The following is a 23,613-nucleotide window of genomic DNA, read 5'->3' on the forward strand; positions in this document are numbered from 1 at the left end:
ACACCACCTCGACCAAAACACCCTACATCTGCCACTCTATCATCAAACACATTCAACAAACGTTCTACTTGTTATCACCTCCCCATTAGCTCCCTTCACTGAAGTTCCCATTTGTTCCCTTGTCTTACGCACTTTATTTCCCTCCTTCCAAAAAATCTTTTTATTCTCCCTAAAATTTAATGATACTCTCTCACCCCAACTCTCATTTGCCCTCTTTTTCACCTCTTGCACCTTTCTCTTGACATCCTGCCTCTTTCTTTTATACATCTCCCACTCATTTGCATTATTTCCCTGCAAAAATCGTCCAAATGCCTCTCTTCTCTTTCACTAATAATCTTACTTCCTCATCCCACCATTCAGTACCCTTTCTAATCTGCCTACCTCCCACGGTTCTCATGCGACAAGCATCTTTTGCGCAAGCCATCACTGCTTCCCTAAATACATCCCATTCCTCCCCCACTCCCTTTAACTCCTTTGTTTTCACCTTTTTCCATTCTGCACTCAGTCTCTCCTGGTACTTCCTCACACAAGTCTCCTTCCCTAGCTCACTTACTCTCACCACTCTCTTCACCCCAACATTTCCCTTCTTTTCTGAAAACCTCAACAAATCTTCAGCTTCGCCTCCACAAGATAATGTTCAGACATCCCTCCATTTGCACCTCTCAGCACATTAACATCCAAAAGTCTCTCTTTCGCACGCCTATCAATTAACATGTAATCCAATAACACTCTCTGGCCATCTCTCCTACTTACATTCGAATATTTATGTATATCTCTCTTTTTAGACCAGGTATTCCCAATCACCAGTCCTTTTTCAGCACATAAATCTACAAGCTCTTCACCATTTCCATTTACAACACTGAACACCCCATGTATACCAATTATTCCCTCAACTGCCACATTACTAACCTTTGCATTGAAATCACCTATCACTATAACCTGGTCTCGTGCATAGAAACTACTAACATATTCATTCATCTGCTTCCAAAACACTTGCCTCTCATGATCTTTCTTCTCATGCCCAGGTGCATATGCACCAATAATATTTTTGTTCTCCCTAAAATTTATTGATACTCTCTCACCCCAACTCTCATTTGCCCTCTTTTTCACCTCTTGCACCTTTCCCTTGACATCCTGCCTCATTCTTTTGTACATCTCCCACTCATTTGCATTTTATCCTGCAAAAATCGTCCAAATGCCTCTGTCTTCTCTTTCACTAATAATCTTACTTCTTCATCCCACCACTCACTACCCTGTCTAATCAACCTACCTCCCACGCTTCTCATGCCACAAGCATCTTTTGTACAAGCCATCACTGCTTCCCTAAATACATCCGATTCCTCCCCCACTCCCCTTACCTCCTTTGTTCTCACCTTTTTCCATTCTGTACTCAGTCTCTCTTGGTACTTCCTCACACAAGTCTCTTTCCCAAGCTCACTTACTCTCGCCACTCTCTTCACCCCAACATTCTCTCCTTTTCTGAAAACCCCTACAAATCTTCACCTTCGCCTCCACAAGATAATGATCAGACATCCCTCCAGTTGCACCTCTCAGCACATTAACATCCAAAAATCTCTCTTTTGCGCGCCTATCAATTAACACGTAATCCAATAACGCTCTCTGGCCATCTCTCCTACTTACATATGTATACTTATGTATATCGCTTTTTAAACCAGGTATTCCCAATCACTAGTCCTTTTTCACCTCATAAATCTACAAGCTCTTCACCATTTCCATTTACAACACTGAACACCCCATGTATACCAATTATTCCCTCAACTGCCACATTACCCACCTTTGCATTCAAATCACCCATCACTATAACCCGGTCTCGTGCATCAAAACGACTAACACACTCATTCAGCTGCTTCCAAAACACTTGCCTCTCATGATCTTTCTTCTCTTTCCCAGGTGCATATCCACCAATAATCACTTATCTCTCTCCATCAACTTTCAGTTTTACCCATATCAATCTAGAGTTTACTTTCTTACACTCTATCACATACACCCACCACTCCTGTTTCAGGAGTAGTGCTACTCCTTCCCTTGCTCTTGTCCTCTCACTAACCCCTGACTTTACTCCCAAGACATTCCCAAACCACTTTTCCCCTTTACCCTTGAGCTTCGTTTGACTCAGAGCCGAAACATCCAGGATTCTTTCCTCAATCATACTACCTATCTCTCCTTTTTTCTCATCTTGGTTACATCCACACACATTTAGACACCCCAATCTGAGCCTTCAAGGAGGATGAACACTCCACGCTTGACTCCTTCTTCTGTTCCCCTTTTAGAAAGTTGAAATGCAAGGAAGGGAGGGTTTCTAGCCCCCCACTCCCGTCCCCTTTAGTCGCCTTCTACGACACGTGAGAAATGCGTGGGAAGTATTCTTTCTCCCCTATCCTCAGGGATAATACAAATTGGAGGTGGAAAGATGGAGTGAAAAAGATTTTGTGTGATCGGGGCCTGAACATGCAGGAGGGTGAAAGGAGGGCAAGGAATAGAGTGAATTGGAGCGATGTGGTATACCGGGGTTGACGAGCTGTCAGTGGATTGAATCAAGGCATGTGAAGCGTCTGGGGTAAACCATGGAAAGCTGTGTAGGTATGTATATTTGCGTGTGTGGACGTATGTATATACATGTGTATGGGGGTGGGTTGGGCCATTTCTCTCGTGTGTTTCCTTGCACTACCTCGCAAACGCGGGAGACAGCGACAAAGCAAAAAAAAATATATATATATATATATATATATATATATATATATATATATATATATATATATATATACATATATACATATATATATGGATTTGTATGTAGCATTTATGGATCTGGAGAAGGCATATGATAGAGTTGATAGAGATTCTCTGTGGAAGGTATTAAGAATATATGGTGTGGGAGGCAAGTTGTTAGAAGCAGTGAAAAGTTTTTATCGAGGATCTAAGGCATGTGTACGTGTAGGAAGAGAGGAAAGTGATTGGTTCTCAGTGAATGTAGGTTTGCAGCAGGGGTGTGTGATGTCTCCATGGTTGTTTAATTTGTTACTGGATGGGGTTGTTAGGGAGGTGAATGTAAGAGTTTTGGAAAGAGGGGCAAGTATGAAGTCTGTTGGGGATGAGAGAGCTTGGGAAGTGAGTCAGTTGTTGTTCGCTGATGATACAGCGCTGGTGGCTGATTCATGTGAGAAACTGCAGAAGCTGGTGACTGAGTTTGGTAAAGTGTGTGAAAGAAGAAAGTTAAGAGTAAATGTGAATAAGAGCAAGGTTATTAGGTACAGTAGGGTTGAGGGTCAAGTCAATTGGGAGGTGAGTTTGAATGGAGAAAAACTGGAGGAAGTGAAGTGTTTTAGATATCTGGGAGTGGATCTGCCAGCGGATGGAACCATGGAAGCGGAAGTGGATCATAGGGTGGGGGAGGGGGCGAAAATTCTAGGAGCCTTGAAGAATGTGTGGAAGTCGAGAACATTATCTCGGAAAGCAAAAATGGGTATGTTTGAAGGAATAGTGTTTCCAACAATGTTGTATGGTTGCGAGGCGTGGGCTATGGATAGAGTTGTGCGCAGGAGGATGGATGTGCTGGAAATGAGATGTTTGAGGACAATATGTGGTGTGAGGTGGTTTGATCGAGTAAGTAACGTAAGGGTAAGAGAGATGTGTGGAAATAAAAAGAGCGTGGTTGAGAGAGCAGAAGAGGGTGTTTTGAAATGGTTCGGGCACATGGAGAGAATGAGTGAGGAAAGATTGACCAAGAGAATATATGTGTCGGAGGTGGAGGGAACGAGGAGAAGAGGGAGACCAAATTGGAGGTGGAAAGATGGAGTGAAAAAGATTTTGTGTGATCGGGGCCTGAACATGCAGGAGGGTGAAAGGAGGGCAAGGAATAGAGTGATTTGGAGCGATGTGGTATACTGGGGTTGACGTGCTGGCAGTGGATTGAATCGGGGCATGTGAAGCGTCTGGGGTAAACCATGGAAAGCTGTGTAGGTATGTATATTTGCGTGTGTGGACGTATGTATATACATGTGTATGGGGGTGGGTTGGGCCATTTCCTTCGTCTGTTTCCTTGCGCTACCTCGCAAACGCGGGAGACAGCGACAAAGTATAATAAAAAAAAAATAATAAATATATATATATATATATATATATATATATATATATATGTATATATATGTATATATATGTATATATATGTATATATATGTATATATATGTATATATATATATATATATATATATATATATATATATATATATATCCCTGGGGATAGGGGAGAAAGAATACTTCCCACGTATTCCCTGCGTGTCGTAGAAGGCGACTAAAAGGGAAGAGAGCGGGGGGCTGGAAATCTTCCCCTCATTTTTTTTTTTTTTTTAATTTTCCAAAAGAAGGAACAGAGAAGGAGGCCAGGTGAGGATATTCCCTCAAAGGCCTAGTCCTCTGTTCTTAACGCTACCTCGCTAATGTGGGAAGTGGTGAATAGTATGAAAGAAAGAAAGAAAGAAATATATATATATATATATATATATATATATATATTATCCCTGGGGATAGGGGAGAAAGAATACTTCCCACGTATTCCCTGCGTGTCGTAGAAGGCGACTAAAAGGGGAGGGAGCGGGTGGCTGGAAATCCTCCCCTCTCGTTTTTTTTTAATTTTCCAAAAGAAGGAACAGAGAAGGGGGCCAGGTGAGGATTTTCCCTCTAAGGCCCAGTCCTCTGTTCTTAACGCTACCTCGCAAATGCGGGAAATGGCGAATCGTATGAAAAAAAAAATATATATATATATATATATATATATATATATATATATATATATATATATATATATATATATATATATATATATATATATATTTTCCCTGGGGATAGGGGACAAAGAATACTTCCCACGTATTCCCTGCGTGTCGTAAAAGGCGACTAAAAGGGGAGGGAGCGGGGGGCTGGAAATCCTCCCCTCTCGTTTTTTTTTTTTTTTTTTTTTTTTTTTTTTTTTTTTTTTTTCCAAAAGAAGGAACAGAGAATTGGGCCAGGTGAGGGTATTCCCTCAAAGGCCCAGTCCTCTGTTCTTAACGCTACCTCACTAATGCGGGAAATGGCGGACAGTTTGAAAGAAAGAAAAATATATATATTTTTTTTTTTTATACTTTGTCGCTGTCTCCCGCGTTTGCGAGGTAGCGCAAGGAAACAGACGAAAGAAATGGCCCCCCCCCATACACATGTATATACATACGTCCACACACGCAAATATACATACCTACACAGCTTTCCATGGTTTACCCCAGACGCTTCACATGCCTTGATTCAATCCACTGACAGCACGTCAACCCCAGTATACCACATCGCTCCAATTCACTCTATTCCTTGCCCTCCTTTCACCCTCCTGCATGTTCAGGCCCCGATCACACAAAATCTTTTTCACTCCATCTTTCCACCTCCAATTTGGTCTCCCTCTTCTCCTTGCTCCCTCCACCTCCGACACATATATCCTCTTGGTCAATCTTTCCTCACTCATCCTCTCCATGTGCCCAAACCACTTCAAAACACCCTCTTCTGCTCTCTCAACCACGCTCTTTTTATTTCCACACATCTCTCTTACCCTTACGTTACTCACTCGATCAAACCACCTCACACCACACATTGTCCTCAAACATCTCATTTCCAGCACATCCATCCTCCTGCGCACAACTCTATCCATAGCCCACGCCTCGCAACCATACAACATTGTTGGAACCACTATTCCTTCAAACATACCCATTTTTGCTTTCCGAGATAATGTTCTCGACTTCCACACATTCTTCAAGGCTCCCAGAATTTTCGCCCCCTCCCCCACCCTATGATCCACTTCCGCTTCCATGGTTCCATCCGCTGCCAGATCCACTCCCAGATATCTAAAACACTTCACTTCCTCCAGTTTTTCTCCATTCAAACTCACCTCCCAGTTGACTTGACCCTCAACCCTACTGTACCTAATAACCTTGCTCTTATTCACATTTACTCTTAACTTTCTTCTCCCACACACTTTACCAAACTCAGTCACCAGCTTCTGCAGTTTCTCACATGAATCAGCCACCAGCGCTGTATCATCAGCGAACAACAACTGACTCACTTCCCAAGCTCTCTCATCCCCAACAGACTTCATACTTGCCCCTCTTTCCAAAACTCTTGCATTTACCTCCCTAACAACCCCATCCATAAACAAATTAAACAACCATGGAGACATCACACACCCCTGCCGCAAACCTACATTCACTGAGAACCAATCACTTTCCTCTCTTCCTACACGTACACATGCCTTACATCCTCGATAAAAACTTTTCACTGCTTCTAACAACTTTCCTCCCACACCATATATTCTTAATACCTTCCACAGAGCATCTCTATCAACTCTATCATATGCCTTCTCCAGATCCATAAACGCTACATACAAATCCATTTGCTTTTCTAAGTATTTCTCACATACATTCTTCAAAGCAAACACCTGATCCACACATCCTCTACCACTTCTGAAACCACACTGCTCTTCCCGAATCTGATGCTCTGTACATGCCTTCACCCTCTCAATCAATACCCTCCCATATAATTTACCAGGAATACTCAACAAACTTATACCTCTGTAATTTGAGCACTCACTCTTATCCCCTTTGCCTTTGTACAATGGCACTATGCACGCATTCCGCCAATCCTCAGGCACCTCACCATAAGTCATACATACATTAAATAACCTTACCAACCAGTCAACAATACAGTCACCCCCTTTTTTAATAGATTCCACTGCAATACCGTCCAAACCTGCTGCCTTGCCGGCTTTCATCTTCCGCAAAGCTTTTACTACCTCTTCTCTGTTTACCAAATCATTTTCCCTAACCCTCTCACTTTGCACACCACCTCGACCAAAACACCCTATATCTGCCACTCTATCATCAAACACATTCAACAAACCTTCAAAATACTCACTCCATCTCCTTCTCATATCACCACTATTTGTTATCACCTCCCCATTTGCGCCCTTCACTGAAGTTCCCATTTGCTCCCTTGTCTTACGCACTTTATTTACCTCCTTCCAGAACGTCAAATTACAGAGGTATAAGTTTGTTGTGTATTTCTGGTAAATTATATGGGAGGGTATTGATCGAGAGGGTGAAGGCATGTACAGAGCATCAGATTGGGGAAGAGAAGTGTTGTTTCAGAAGTGGTAGAGGATGTGTGGATCAGGTGTTTGCTGTGAAGAATGTATGTGAGAAATACTTAGAAAAGCAAATGGATTTGTATGTATCATTTATGGATCTGGAGAAGGCATATGATAGAGTTGATAGAGATGCTCTGTGGAAGGTATTAAGAATATATGGTGTGGGATGCAAGTTGTTAGAAGCAGTGAAAAGTTTTTATCGAGGATGTAAGGCATGTGTACGTGTAGGAAGAGAGGAAAGTAATTGGTTCTCAGTGAATGTAGGTTTGCAGTAGGGGTGTGTGATGGCTCCATGGTTGTTTAATTTGTTTATGGATGGGGTTGTTAGGAAGGTGAATGCAAGAGTTTTGGAAAGAGTCTGTTGTGGATGAGAGAGCTTGGGAAGTGTCAGTTGTTGTTTGCTGATGATACAGCACTGGTGGCTGATTCATGTGAGAAACTGCAGATGCTGGTGACTGAGTTTGGTAAAGTGTGTGAAAGAAGAAAGTTAAGAGTAAATGTGAATAAGAGCAAGGTTATTAGGTACAGTAGGGTTGAGGGTCAAGTCAATTGGGAGGTAAGTTTGAATGGAGAAAAACTGGAGGAAGTAAAGTGTTTTAGATATCTGGGAGTGGATCTGGCAGCGGATGGAACCATGGAAGTGGAAGTGAATCATAGGGTGGGGGAGGGGGCGAAAATCCTGGGAGCCTTGAAGAATGTGTGTAAGTCGAGAACATTATCTCGGAAAGCTAAAATGGGTATGTTTGAAGGAATAGTGGTTCCAACAATGTTGTATTGTTGCGAGGGGTGGGCTTTGGATACAGTTGTGTGCAGGAGGGTGGATTGTGCTGGAAATGAGATGTTTGAGGACAATGTGTGGTGTGAGGTGGTTTGATCGAGTAGGTAATGTAAGGGTAAGAGAGATGTGTGGAAATAAAAAGAGCGTGGTTGAGAGAGCAGAAGAGGGTGTTTTGAAATAGTTTGGGCACATGGAGAGAATGAGTGAGGAAAGATTGACCAAGAGGATATATGTGTCAGAGATGGAGGGAACGAGGAGAAGTGGGAGACCAAATTGGAGGTGGAAAGATGGAGTGAAAAAGATTTTGAGTGATCGGGGCCTGAACATGCAGGAGGGTGAAAGGCGGGCAAGGAATAGAGTGAATTGGATCGATGTGGTATACCGGGGTTGACATGCTGTCAGTGGAGTGAATCAGGGCATGTGAAGCGTTTGGGGTAAACCATGGAAAGTTGTGTGGGGCCTAGATGTGGAAAGGGAGCTGTGGTTTCGGGCATTATTGCATGACAGCTAGAGACTTAGTGTGAACGAATGGGGCCTTTGTTGTCTTTTCCTAGTGCTACCTCGCACACATGAGGGGGGAGGCGGATGGTATTCCATGTGTGGCGAGGTGGCGATGGGAATGAATAAAGGCAGACAGCGTGATTTTTGTGCATGGGTATATATGTATGTGTCTGTGTGTATATATATGTGAACATTGAGATGTATTGGTATGTATATTTGCGTGTGTGGACGTGTATGTATATACATTGTGTATGTTGGTGGGTTGGGCCATTTCTTTCGTCTGTTTCCTTGCGCTACCTCGCAAACGCGGGAGACAGCGACAAAGAAAAATAAATAAAAAATAAATAAACATATATATATGTTTGGTAAAGTGTGTGGAAGAAGAAAGTTAAGAGTAAATGTGAATAAGAGCAAGGTTATTAGGTACAGTAGGGTTGAGGGTCAAGTCAATTGGGAGGTGAGTTTGAATGGAGAAAAACTGGAGAAAGTGAAGTGTTTTAGATATCTGGGAGTGGATCTGGCAGCGGATGGAACCATGGAAGCGGAAGTGGATCATAGGGTGGGGGAGGGGGCGAAAATTCTGGGGGCCTTGAAGAATGTGTGGAAGTCAAGAACATTATCTCGGAAAGCAAAAATGGGTATGTTTGAAGGAATAGTGGTTCCAACAATGTTGTATGGTTGCGAGGCGTGGGCTATGGATAGAGTTGTGCGCAGGAGGATGGATGTGCTGGAAATGAGATGTTTGAGGACAGTGTGTGGTGTGAGGTGGTTTGATCGAGTGAGTAACGTAAGGGTAAGAGAGATGTGTGGAAATAAAAAGAGCGTGGTTGAGAGAGCAGAAGAGGGTGTTTTGAAGTGGTTTGGGCACATGGAGAGGATGAGTGAGGAAAGATTGACCAAGAGGATATATGTGTCGGAGGTGGAGGGAGCAAGGAGAAGAGGGAGACCAAATTGGAGGTGGAAAGATGGAGTGAAAAAGATTTTGTGTGATCGGGGCCTGAACATGCAGGAGGGTGAAAGGAGGGCAAGGAATAGAGTGAATTGGAGCGATGTGGTATACCGGGGTTGACGTGCTGTCAGTGGATTGAATCAAGGCATGTGAAGCGTCTGGGGTAAACCATGGAAAGCTGTGTAGGTATGTATATTTGCGTGTGTGGACGTATGTATATACATGTGTATGGGGGTGGGTTGGGCCATTTCTTTCGTCTGTTTCCTTGCGCTACCTCGCAAACGCGGGAGACAGCGACAAAGCAAAAAAAAAAAAAAACATACATACATACATACATACATACATGTACATATTCATCAATATGGTCGAGGTGGTGTGCGAAGTGAGAGTGTTAGGTAGAATGATTTGGTAAACAGAGAAGAGGTAGTAAAAGCTTTGCAGAAGATGAAAGAAGGCAAGGCAGTGGGCTTGGATGGCATTGCAGTGGAATTTATTAAAAAAGGGGGTGACTGTGTAGTTGACTGGTTGGTAAGGATATTTAGTGTGTGTATGACTGATGGCGAGGTGCCTGAGGATTGGTGGAATGCATGCATAGTGCCATTGGTACAAAGGCAAAGGGGATAAAGGTGAGTGCTCAAATTACAGAGGTATAAGTCTGTTGAGTATACCTGGGAAATTATATGGGAGGGTATTGATACAAGGGATGAAAGCATGTACAGAGCATCAGATTGGGGAAGAGCAGTGTGGTCTCAGTTGTAGAGTATGTGTGGATCAGGTGTTTGCTTTGAAGAATGTTGGTGAGAAATACTTAAAAAAGCAAATGGATTTGTATGTAGCATTTATAGATCTAGAGAAGGCATATGATAGAGTTGATTGAATGCTATGTGGAAGGTATTAAGAATATATGGTGTGGGAGGCAAGATGTAAGAAGCAGTGAAAAGTTTTTATTGAGGATGTAAGTCACGTGTACGTGTAGGAAGAGAGGAAAGTGATTGGTTCTCTGTGAATGTCAGTTTGCGGCAGTGGTGTGTGATGTCTCCATGGTTGTTTAATTTGTTTATGGATGGGGTTGTTAGGGAGTTGAATGCAAGAGTTTTGGTGAGAAGGGCAAGTATGCAGTTTGTTGTGGATGAGAGAGCTTGGGAAATGAATCAGTTGTTGTTCACTGATGATACAGTGCTGGTGGTTGATTCGGGTAAGAAACTGTAGAAGCTGGTGACTGAGTTTGGTAATGTGTGTGAAAGAAGAAAGCTGTAAGTAAATGTGAATAAGAGCAAGGTTATTAGGTACAGTAGGGTTGAGGGACAAGTCAATTGGGAGGTAAGTTTGAATGGAGAGAAACTGGAGGAAGTGAAGTGTTTTAGCTATCTGGGAGTGGATTTGGCAGCGGATGGAACCATGGAAGCAGAAGTGAGTCACAGGGTTTGGGAGGGGATGAAGGTTCTGGGAGTGTTGAAAAATATGTGGAAGACGAGGTCATTATCTCGGAAAGCAAAAATGGGTATGTTTGAAGAAATAGTGGTTCCAACAATGTTATATGGTTGTTAGGCATGGGCTATAGATAGAGTTGTGCGGAGGAGGGTGGATGTGTTGGAAATGAGATGTTTGAGGAAAATCTGTGGTGTGAGGTGGTTTGATCGAGTAAGTAATGAAAGGGTAAGAGAGATGTGTGGCAATAAAAAAGAGTGTGGTTGAGAGAGCAGAAGAGGGTGTTTTGAAATAGTTTGGTCACATGGAGAGAATGAGTGAGGAGAGATTGACAAAGAGGATATATGTGTCAGAGATGGAGGGAACGAGAAGTGGGAGACCAAATTGAAGGTGGAAAGATGGGGTGAAAAAGATTTTGAGCGATCAGGGCCTGAAAATGCAGGAGGGTGAAAGGCGTGCAAGGAATAGAATGAATTGGAATGATGTGGTATACTGGGGTTGACATGCTGTCAATGGATTGAAGCAGGGCATGTGAAGTGTCTGGGGTAAGCCATAGAAAGTTTTTTGGATCCTGGATGTGGAAAGGGAGCAGTGTTTTCGGTGCATTATACATGACAGCTAGAGTGTGAATGAATGTGGCCTTTGTTGTCTTTTCCTGGCGCTACTTCGCACAAATGCAGGAGGAGGGGTTTGTTATTTTATGTGTGGTGGGGTGGCGACGGGAATGAATAAAGGCAGTAAGTATGAATTATGTACATGTGTATATATGTATATGTCTGTATATATGTGTATACGTTGAAATGTATATGTATGTATATGTGCGTTTGTGGACGTGTATGTATATACATGTGTGTGTGGGTGGGTTGGGCCATTCTTTCATCTGTTTCCTTGCTGCCTTCATCCATTCTCGTCGCCACTCTGCTACACATGAAGACAAAAAGGCCACATTCGTTCACACTCAATCTCTAGCTGTAATGTATAATGCACCGAAACCACAACTCCCTTTCCATATCTAGGACCCACAGACCTTTCCATGATTTACCCCAGACACTTCACATGCCTTGGTTCAATCCATTGACAGCACCTCGACCTCGGTATACCACATCACTCCAATTCACTCTCTTCCTTGCATCCCTTCCACCCTTCTGTATGTTCAGGCCCTGACCTCTCAAAATCTTTTTCACTCCACCCTTCCACCTCCAATATGGTCTCCCACTTCTTGTTCCCTCCACCTCTGACACATATATCCTCTTTGTCAATCTTTCCTCACACATTCTGTCCATGTGTCCAAATCAGTTCAACGCATCCTCTTCTGTTCTCTCAAGTATGAGAAAGAAAGTTTTGGGATCATGGCATACAGAAAATTTAATCTTTTTCTTAACATCTTCAGATATATGGGGCTTTATACTTTAAAGTTATGAATACTTGATGATCGAATGCCGTCAATGTTGTTTTCTCCTTTCTCATCTTTTAGTACTCTTTTAGCATTATTTTTCCTATATTTCTTTATATCTTCTCAGTCTGAAGTCCGGCTTGATGATGATGATCTGCTGGGAGACATTCTACAGGACTTGGATAAAGAACCTACCACAGTCCGCCCACCACAACTGACAGTTCTCAAGAAAAAGATCTTGAAAACCTCTCCAAATTCTAACAAAGCAGCTGTGAATCCTTTTGCAAGACGTCAAATTACTACACCTACCCGGTCTAAGACATACACCAAACCACTCCAACCTCGATGTATTATTCAAGAGAATGCCAGTGGAGTGTCTCCTAAGGTACTGTTGGATTATTCGATGTGAGGTACTGTAGGTATAGAATGTAGCATTATGCTTTTCATGTTTTAGCCTCCTTCATAAGGATTTCCTGTGCATGTTTACAAAATATTTTCCTAGTGGTTTGATAAGCATTCATGATGTATTTTGTTTCTGTCAGTATATTATCTGAAAGCAACCTTGAGCTGAGGTTGATATTTTCTCAAAACATCCAATTGATATCTCAGATATGATGTACTTTTAAATGTAATAATTGACATTAGGCAGTAGTAGTTGGTAGGAATATTAGGTAAGAGCCTCTGAAAACATTATGTTAGAGTTGCCATTTGCCAATGGCCTGTCAAGGATGAGACACAGAAGGCTGAGAAACTGCAGTTCAACTTTTATAGAGACTCATTTGCATAGCCACACCCTTGAAGGAAGGGAGCTTTCAAAGGGAATGAGCATCAGAGATAATTGACTGCTTACCAATCCAGAGACAATATTGCATTAAGTAAGTAATGGAAGGGTAAAAGAGATGTATGGAAATAAAAAGTGTGGTTGACAGAGCTGAAGAGGGTGTGTTGAAATGGTTTGGACATATGGAGAGAATGAGTGAGGAAAGGTTGACAAAGAAGTTATATGTGTTAATGGTAGAGGGAACAAGGAGAAGCAGCAGACCACATTGGAGGTGGAAGGATGGAGTGAAAAAGATTTTGAGCAGTCTGGGCCTGAACACACAGGATGATGAGAGGCGTGCAAGGAATAGAGAGAAATGGGATGATGTGGTATACCAGGGTCGATGTACTGTCAGTGGACTTAACCAGGGCATGTGAAGAATTTGGGGTAAACCATGGAAAGAAAGGGCTGTGGGCCTGGATGTGGATAGGGAGCTGTAGTTTTGGTGCATTACACATGATAGCTAAAGACTGAGTGTGAATGAATGTGACCCTTTTTTTTGTCAGCTTTCTTTCCGCTACCTCACTGTAACGGGCTAGCATTGCTGTTTTCTGTGGGGCGGGGTAGTGTGAGAAATGACTGAAGGTAAGCATGAATATTTACATTTATATATATGTATATGTTATTTATTTATTTATTATACTTTGTCGCTGTCTCCCGCATTAGCGAGGTAGCGCAAGGAAACAGACGAAAGAATGGCCCAACCCACCTACATACACATATATACATACACATCCACACACGCTTATATACATACCTATACATTTCAATGTATACATATACATACAAAGACATATACATATATACAGATGTACATAATTCATATTTGCTGCCCTTATTCATTCCCGTTGCCACCCTGCCACACATGAAATGACAACCCCCTCCCCTCGCACGCGCGAGAGGTAGGGCTAGGAAAAGACAACAAAGGCCACATTCATTCACACTCATTCTCTAGCGGTCATGTATAATACACCAAAACCACAGCTCCCCTTCCACATCCAGGCCCCACAAAACTTTCCATGGATTACCCCAGATGCTTCACATTCCCTGGTTCAATTCACTGACAGCACGTCAACCTCAGTATACCACATCGTTCCAATTCACTCTATTCCTTGCATGCCTTTCACCCTCCTGCATGTTCAAGCTCCGATCGCTCAAAATCTTTTTCACTCCATCCCTCCACCTCCAGTTTGGCCTCCCACTTCTCCTTGTTCCCTCCACCTCTGACTCATATATCCTCTTTGTCAATCTTTCCTCACTCATTCTCTCCATGTGACCAAACCATTTCAAAACACCCTCTTCTGTTATCTCAACCATACTCTTTTTATTACCACACATCTCTCTTACCCTTTCATTACTTACTCGATCAAACCACCTCACACCATATATTGTCCTCGAACATCTCATTTCCAACACATCCACCCTCCTCCACACAACTCTATCTATAGCCCACGCCTCGCAACCATATAAGATTGTTGGAACCATTATTCCTTCAGACATACCCATTTTTGCTTTCTGAGATAATGTTTTCGCCTTCCACAAATTTTTCAACGCTCCCAGAACTTTCGCCCCCTCCCCAACCCTGTGACTCACTTCCGCTTCCATGGTTCCATCCGTTGCCAAATCCACTCCCAGATATCTAAAACACTTCACTTCCTCCAGTTTTTCTCCATTCAAACTTACCTCCCAGTTGACCTGTCCTCAATCTTACCGTACCTAATAACCTTACTCTTATTCATATTTACTCTCAGCTTTCTTCTTTCATACACTACCAAACTCAGTCACCAGCTTCTGCAGTTTCTCACCCAAATCATCCACCAGCACTGTATCATCAACGAACAGCAACTGATATGTATATGTACCTGTATATACATACAGGTACACCACCGATTTTCTAGTACTCTTGGTTCCAAAGCCTTGCTGGATTAACCATTTTGCCAGACCAACCGTGGTCACGTAATAATAATTCATCAACACACCTCTGTCCCACTAATTATACATCTCCCATGTGTCTAAAGTACACCATGGACTGCTAGATATTCAAATTAAACAAATTTTAAACATTTGAATACCCTAAGATGGTAAGTCTGTCCTTTGTTTGAATCCTGTGGGGTCTTCTTCATCTTCTGTTGTTAGTGTTTTCCTAGGTGTGCATCGCCAGAATAATGCAGTTTCATCTGCATTATACACCTGCTCAGGACTTAGGTGCTCATTAACTACGAGTTTCGCAAATTCGTCCACATACTCAGCAGCTCCTTCGTGCTTGCAGACCGCTTTTTTCCGCTCATTTTATTCATGGAAATTCCATGACGCCTCTTCAATCTTTGAAGCCATCAATCACTATAGTCATGCTCTTTTTTTTTTTTTTTTTTTGCTGTCTCCCGCGTTTGCGAGGTAGCGCAAGGAAACAGACAAAAGAAATGGCCCAACCCACCCTCATACACATGTATATACATACACGTCCACGCACGCAAATATACATACCTACACAGCTTTCCATGGTTTACCCCAGACGCTTCACATGCCCTGATTCAATCCACTGACAGCACGTCAACCCCGGTATACCACATCGATCCAATTCACTCTATTCCTTGCCCTCCTTTCACCCTCCTGCATGTTCAGGCCCCGACCACACAAAATCTTTTTCACTCCATCTTTCCACCTCCAATTTGGTCTCCCACTTCTCCTCGTTCTCTCCACCTCCGACACATATATCCTCTTGGTCAATCTTTCCTCACTCATTCTCTCCATGTGCCCAAACCATTTCAAAACACCCTCTTCTGCTCTCTCAACCACGCTCTTTTTATTTCCACACATCTCTCTTACCCTTACATTACTTACTCGATCAAACCACCTCACACCACACATTGTCCTCAAACATCTCATTTCCAGCACATCCACCCTCCTGCGCACAACTCTATCCATAGCCCACGCCTCGCAACCATACAACATTGTTGGAACCACTATTCCTTCAAACATACCCATTTTTGCTTTCCGAGATAATGTTCTCGACTTCCACACATTCTTCAAGGCTCCCAGGATTTTTGCCCCCTCCCCCACCCTATGATCCACTTCCGCTTCCATGGTTCCATCCACTGCCAGATCCACTCCCAGATATCTAAAACACTTTACTTCCTCCAGTTTTTCTCCATTCAAACTTACCTCCCAATTGACTTGACCCTCAACCTTGCTCTTATTCACATTTACTCTTAACTTTCTTCTTTCACACACTTTACCAAACTCAGTCACCAGCTTCTGCAGTTTCTCACATGAATCAGCCACCAGCGCTGTATCATCAGCAAACAACAACTGACTCACTTCCCAAGCTCTCTCATCCACAACAGACTTCATACTTGCCCCTCTTTCCAAAACTCTTGCATTCACCTCCCTAACAACCCCATCCATAAACAAATTAAACAGCTATGGAGACATCACACACCCCTGCCGCAAACCTACATTCACTGAGAACCAATCACTTTCCTCTCTTCCTACACGTACACATGCCCTACATCCTCGATAAAAACTTTTCACTGCTTCTAACAACTTGCCTCCCACACCATATATTCTTAATACCTTCCACAGAGCATCTCTATCAACTCTATCATATGCCTTCTCTAGATCCATAAATGCTACATACAAATCCATTTGCTTTTCTAAGTATTTCTCACATTATTCAAAGCAAACACCTGATCCACACATCCTCTACCACTTCTGAAACCACACTGCTCTTCCCCAATCTGATGCTCTGTACATGCTTTCACCCTCTCAATCAATACCCTCCCATATAATTTACCAGGAATACTCAGCAAACTTATACCTCTGTAATTTGAGCACTCACTCTTATCCCCTTTGCCTTTGTACAATGGCACTATGCACGCATTCCGCCAATCCTCAGGCACCTCACCATGAGTCATACATACATTAAATAACCTTGCCAACCTGTCAATAATACAGTCACCCCCTTTTTTAATAAATTCCACTGAAATACCATCCAAAGCTGCTGCCTTGCCAGCTTTCATCTTCCGCAAAGCTTTTACTACCTCTTCTCTGTTTACCAAATCATTTTCCCTAACCCTCTCACTTTGCACACCACCTCGACCAAAACACCCTATAGCTGCCACTCTATCATCAAACACATTCAACAAACCTTCAAAATACTCACTCCATCTCCTTCTCACATCACCACTACTTGTTATCACCTCCCCATTTGCGCCCTTCACTGAAGTTCCCATTTGCTCCCTTGTCTTACGCACTTTATTTACCTCCTTCCAGAACATCTTTTTATTCTCCCTAAAATTTAATGATACTCTCTCACCCCAACTCTCATTTGCCCTCTTTTTCACCTCTTGCACCTTTCTCTTGACCTCCTGTCTCTTTCTTTTATACATCTCCCACTCAATTTCATTTTTTCCCTGCAAAAATCGTCCAAATGCCTCTCTCTTCTCTTTCACTAATAATCTTACTTCTTCATCCCACCACTCACTACCCTTTCTAATCAACCCACCTCCCACGCTTCTCATGCCACAAGCATCTTTTGCGCAATCCATCACTGATTCCCTAAATACATCCCATTCCTCCCCCACTCCCCTTACTTCCATTGTTCTCACCTTTTTCCATTCTGTACTCAGTCTCTCCTGGTACTTCCTCATAGAAGTCTCCTTCCCAAGCTCACTTACTCTCACCACCCTCTTCACCCCAACATTAACTCTTCTTTTCTGAAAACCCATACAAATCTTCACCTTAGCCTCCACCTTAGCATATATATATATATATATATATATATATATATATATATATATATATATATATATATATATATATATAAATATATATATATATATATATTTTTTTTTTTTTTTTTTTTTTTTTTTATAATTTGTCGCTGTCTCCCGCGTTTGCGAGGTAGCGCAAGGAAACAGACGAAAGAAATGGCCCAACCCCCCCCCCCCCCCATACACATGTACATACACACGTCCACACACGCAAATATACATACCTACACAGCTTTCCATGGTTTACCCCAGACGCTTCACATGCCTTGATTCAATCCACTGACAGCACGTCAACCCCTGTATACCACATGACTCCAATTCACTCTATTCCTTGCCCTCCTTTCACCCTCCTGCATGTTCAGGCCCCGATCACACAAAATCTTTTTCACTCCATCTTTCCACCTCCAATTTGGTCTCCCTCTTCTCCTCGTTCCCTCCACCTCCGACACATATATCCTCTTGGTCAATCTCTCCTCACTCATTCTCTCCATGTGCCCAAACCATTTCAAAACACCCTCTTCTGCTCTCTCAACCACGCTCTTTTTATTTCCACACATCTCTCTTACCCTTACGTTACTTACTCGATCAAACCACCTCACACCACACATTGTCCTCAAACATCTCATTTCCAGCACATCCATCCTCCTGCGCACATCTCTATCCATAGCCCACGCCTCGCAACCATACAACATTGTTGGAACCACTATTCCCTCAAACATACCCATTTTCGCTTTCCGAGATAATGTTCTCGACTTCCACACATTTTTCAAGGCTCCCAAAATTTTCGCCCCCTCCCCCACCCTATGATCCACTTCCGCTTCCATGGTTCCATCCGCTGACAGATCCACTCCCAGATATCTAAAACACTTCCTCCAGTTTTTCTCCATTCAAACTCACCTCCCAATTGACTTGACCCTCACCCCTACTGTACCTACTAACCTTGCTCTTATTCACATTTACTCTCAACTTTCTTCTTCCACACACTTTACCAAACTCAGTCACCAGCTTCTGCAGTTATATATATATATATATATATATATATATATACTTTCCCTGGGGATAGGGGAGAAAGAATACTTCCCACGTATTCCCTGCGTGTCGTAGAAGGCGACTAAAAGGGGAGGGAGCGGGGGGCTGGAAATCCTCCCCTCTCGTTTTTTTTTTAATTTTCCAAAAGAGGGAACAGAGAATTGCGCCAGGTGAGGGTATTCCCTCAAAGGCCCAGTCCTCTGTTCTTAACGCTACCTCGCTAATGCGGGAAATGGCGAATAGTTTGAAAGAAAAGATATATATATATATTTTTTTTTTTTTTTTTTTTATTTATTTTTATTATTATACTTTGTCGCTGTCTCCCGCGTTTGCGAGGTAGCGCAAGGAAACAGAAGAAAGAAATGGCCCAACCCCCCCCCCCCATACACTTGTATATACATACGTCCACACACGCAAATATACATACCTACACAGCTTTCCATGGTTTACCCCAGACGCTTCACATGCCTTGCTTCAATCCACTGACAGCACGTCAACCCCGGTATACCACATCGCTCCAATTCACTCTATTCCTTGCCATCCTTTCACCCTCCTGCATGTTCAGGCCCCAATCACACAAAATCTTTTTCACTCCATCTTTCCACCTCCAATTTGGTCTCCCTCTTCTCCTTGCTCCCTCCACATCCGACACATATATCCTCTTGGTCAATCTTTCCTCACTCATCCTCTCCATGTGCCCAAACCACTTCAAAACACCCTCTTCTGCTCTCTCAACCAAGTTCTTTTTATTTCCACACATCTCTCTTACCCTTATGTTACTCACTCGATCAAACCACCTCACACCACACATTGTCCTCAAACATCTCATTTCCAGCACATCCATCCTCCTGCGCACAACTCTATCCATAGCCCACGCCTCGCAACCATACAACATTGTTGGAACCACTATTCCTTCAAACATACCCATTTTTGCTTTCCGAGATAATGTTCTCGACTTCCACACATTCTTCAAGGCCCCCAGGATTTTCACCCCCTCCCCCACCCTATGATCCACTTCCGCTTCCATGGTTCCATCCGCTGCCAGATCCACTCCCAGATATCTAAAACACTTCACTTCCTCCAATTTTAGATATATATATATATTTATTTTTTTTATTATACTTTGTCGCTGTCTCCTGCATTAGCGAGGTAGCGCAAGGAAACAAACGAATGAATGGCCAACCCACTGACATACACATGTATGTGCATAAATGCCTACACATGTACATATACATACCTATACATTTCAATGTATATAAATATACATACACAGACATATACATATATACACATGTACATATTCATACTTGCTTCCTTCATCAGTTCCTTTTGCCACCCTGCTACACACGAAATGGTAAACCCCCCCCCCCCCCCAGCACGCGCGCAAGGTAGCGCTAGGAAAAGAACAAAGGCCACATCCGTTCACACTCAGTCTCTAGCTGTCATGTGTATTGCACTGAAACCACAGCTCCCTTTTCACATGCAGGCCCCACAAAACTTTCCATGGTTTACCCCGGACGCTTCACATTCCTTGGTTCAATCCACTGACAGCATGTCGACCCCAGTATACTACATCGTTCCAAATCACTCTATTCCTTGCATGCCTTTCACCCTCTTTATTTTCAGGCCCCGATCACTCAAAATCTTTTTCATTCCATCCTCCCGCCTCCAATTTGGTCTCTCACTTTTCCTCGTTCCCTCCACCTCTGACACATATATCCTCTTTGTCAGTCTTTCCTCACTCAATCTCTCCATGTGACCAAACCATCTCAATACACCCTCTTCTGCTCTCTCAACCACACTCTGTTTATTACCACACATCTCTTTAACCCTTTCATAACTTACTCGATCAAACCACCTCACACCACATTTGTTTTAGGAGGAGGTAAATAAAGTGCATAAGACAAGAGAATAAATGGGAACATTGGTGAAGGGGGCTAATGGGGAGGTACTAACACGTAGTGGTGAAGTGAGGAGATGGAGTCAGTATTTTGAAGGTTTGTTAAATGTGTTTGATGATAGAGTGGCATATAAAGTGTTTTGGTCGAGGTGGTGTGCGAAGTGAGAGGGTCTGTGAGTATGGTTTGGTAAACAGACAAGAGGTAGTGAAAGCCTTGCGGAAGATGAAAATCCAGCAAGGCAGCGGGTTTGGATGGTATTGCAGTGGAATTTATTAAAAGAGGAGGTGACTTTGTTGTTGACTGGCTGGTATGGACATTCAGTGCATGTATGGTTCATGGTGAAGTGCCTGAGGATTAGCGGAATGCATGCATAGTGCCATTGTACAAAGGCAAAAGGGATAAAGGTGAGTGTTCAAATTACAGAGGTATAAGTTTGTTGAGCATTCTAGGGAAATTATATGGGAGGGTATTGATTGAGAGGGTAAAGGCATGTACAGAGCATCTGATTGGGGAAGAGTAGTATGGTTTCAGAAGTGGTAGAGGATGTGTGGATCAGGTGTTTGCTTTGAAGAATGTATGTGAGAAATACTTAGAAAAACAGATGGACTTGCGTGTAGCATTTATGGATCTGGAGAAGGCATATGATAGAGTTGATAGAGATGCTTTGTGGAAGGTATTAGGAGTATATGGTGTGGGAGGTAGGCTACTAGAAGCAGTGAAAAGTTTTTATCAAGGATGTAAGGCATTCCCACGCATTCCTCACGTGCTGTAGAAGGTGACTAAATGGGACGGGAGCGGGGGGGCTGGAAACCCTCCCCTCCTTGTATTTCAACTTTCTGAAAGGGGAAACAGAAGAAGGAGTCACACGGGGAGTGCTCATCCTCCTCAAAGGCTCAGATTGGGGTATCTAAATGTGTGTGGATGTAACCAAGATGAGAAAAAAGGAGAGATAGTTAGTATTTTTGAGGGAAGGAACCTGGATGTTTTGGCTCTGAGTGAAACGGAGCTCAAGGTTAAAGGGGAAGAGTGGTTTGGGAATGTCTTGGGAGTAAGTCAGAGGTTAATGAGAGGACAAGAGCAAGGGAAGGAGTAGTACTCCTCCTGAAACAGGAGTTGTGGGAGTATGTGATAGAGTGTAAGAAAGTAAACTCTAGATTGATATGGGTAAAACTGAAAGTGAATGGAGAGAGATGGGTGATTATTGATGCATATGCACCTGGGCATGAGAAGAAAGATCATGAAGGGCAAGTGTTTTGGGAGCAGCTGAGTGAGTTTTGTTAGTAGTTTTGATGCACGAAACTGGGTTATAGTGATGGGTGATTTGAATGCAAAGGTGAGTAATGTGGCAGTTGAGGGAATAATTGGTGTACATGGGGTGTTCAGTATTGTAAATGGAAATGGTGAAAAGCTTGTAGATTTATGTGCTGAAAAAGGACTGGTGATTGGGAATACCTGGTTTAAAAAGAAAGATATACATAAGTATACATATGTAAGTATAAGAGATGGCCAGAGAGCATTATTGGATTACGTGTTAATTGATAGGCAGTGCGAAAGAGAGACTTTTGGATGTTAATTTGCTGAGAAGTGCAACTGGAGGGATGTCTGATCATTATCTTGTGGAGGCAAAGGTGAAGATTGGTAGAGATTTTCAGAAAAGAAGAGAGAATGTTGGGGTAAAGAAGGAATGTTGGGGTGAAGAGACTGGTGAGAGTAAGTGAGCTTGGGAAGGAGACTTGTGTGAGGAAGCCCCAGGAGAGACTGAGTACAGAATGGAAAAAGGTGAAAACAAAGGAGGTAAGGGGAGTGGGGGAGGAATGGGATGTATTTAGGGAAGCAATGATGGCTTGCACAAAAGATGCTTGTGGCATGAGAAGCTTGGGAGGTGGGTGGATTAGAAAGGGTAGTGAGTGGTGGGATGAAAAAGTAAGATTATTAGTGAAAGAGAAGAGAGAGGCATTTGGACGATTTTTGCAGGGAAATAATGCAAATGAGTGGGAGATGTATAAAAGAAAGAGGCAGGAGGTCAAGAGAAAGGTGCAAGAGGTGAAAAAGAGGGCAAATGAGAGTTGGGGTGAGAGAGTATCATTAAATTTTAGGGAGAATAAAAAGATGTTTTGGAAAGAGGTAAGTAAAGTGCATAAGACAAGGGACAAATGGGAACTTCAGTGAATGGCGCTAATGGGGAGGTGATAACAAGTAGTGGTGATGTGAGAGGGAGATGGAGTGAGTATTTTGAAGGTTTGTTGAATGTGTTTGATAATAGAGTGGCAGATATAGGGTGTTTTGGTCAAGGTGGTGTGCAAAGTGAGAGGGTTAGGGAGCATGATTTGGTAAACAGAGAAGAGGTAGTAAAAGCTTTGTGGAAGATGAAAGCTGGCAAGGCAGCGGGTTTGGATGGTATTGCGCTGGAATTTATTAAAAAAGGGGGTGACTGTATTGTTGACTGGTTGGTAAGGCTATTTAATGTATGTATGACTTGCGCCTGAGGATTGGTGGAATGCTTGCATAGTGCCATTGTACAAAGGCAAAGGGGATAAAAATGGGTGCTCAGATTACAAAAGTAAAAGTTTTTTGAGTATTAGTGGGAAATTATATGGGAGGGTATTGATTGAGAGAGTGAAGGCTTTTACAGAGCATCAGATTTGGGAAGAGCAGTGTGGTTTCAGAAGTGGTAAAGGATGTGTGGATCAGGTGTTTGCTTTGAAGAATGTATGTGAGAAATACTTAGAAAAGCAAATGGATTTGTTTGTAGCATTTATGGGTCTGGAGAAGGCATATGATAGAGTTGATAGAGATGCTCTGTGGAAGGTATTAAGAATATATGGTGTGGGAGGCAAGTTGTTAGAAGCAGTGAAAAG

At 42.7% G+C, this 23,613-nt stretch overlaps 1 protein-coding gene across 1 annotated transcript in view; it reads left to right on the forward strand.

Annotated features, from left to right (window-relative positions):
- The window catches only part of PolA1 (DNA polymerase alpha catalytic subunit), a 436,605-nt gene that overhangs the window by 37,991 nt on the left and 375,001 nt on the right, over nucleotides 1-23,613 (forward strand). The window contains exon 5 of the mRNA XM_071683772.1: nucleotides 12,361-12,618. Coding sequence (XP_071539873.1) covers nucleotides 12,361-12,618 — 258 coding nt within the window. The remainder of the gene's footprint in view (nucleotides 1-12,360; nucleotides 12,619-23,613) is intronic.

This window comes from Panulirus ornatus, chromosome 37 (genome assembly GCF_036320965.1).
Source record: "Panulirus ornatus isolate Po-2019 chromosome 37, ASM3632096v1, whole genome shotgun sequence".
Lineage (NCBI taxonomy): Eukaryota > Metazoa > Arthropoda > Malacostraca > Decapoda > Palinuridae > Panulirus > Panulirus ornatus.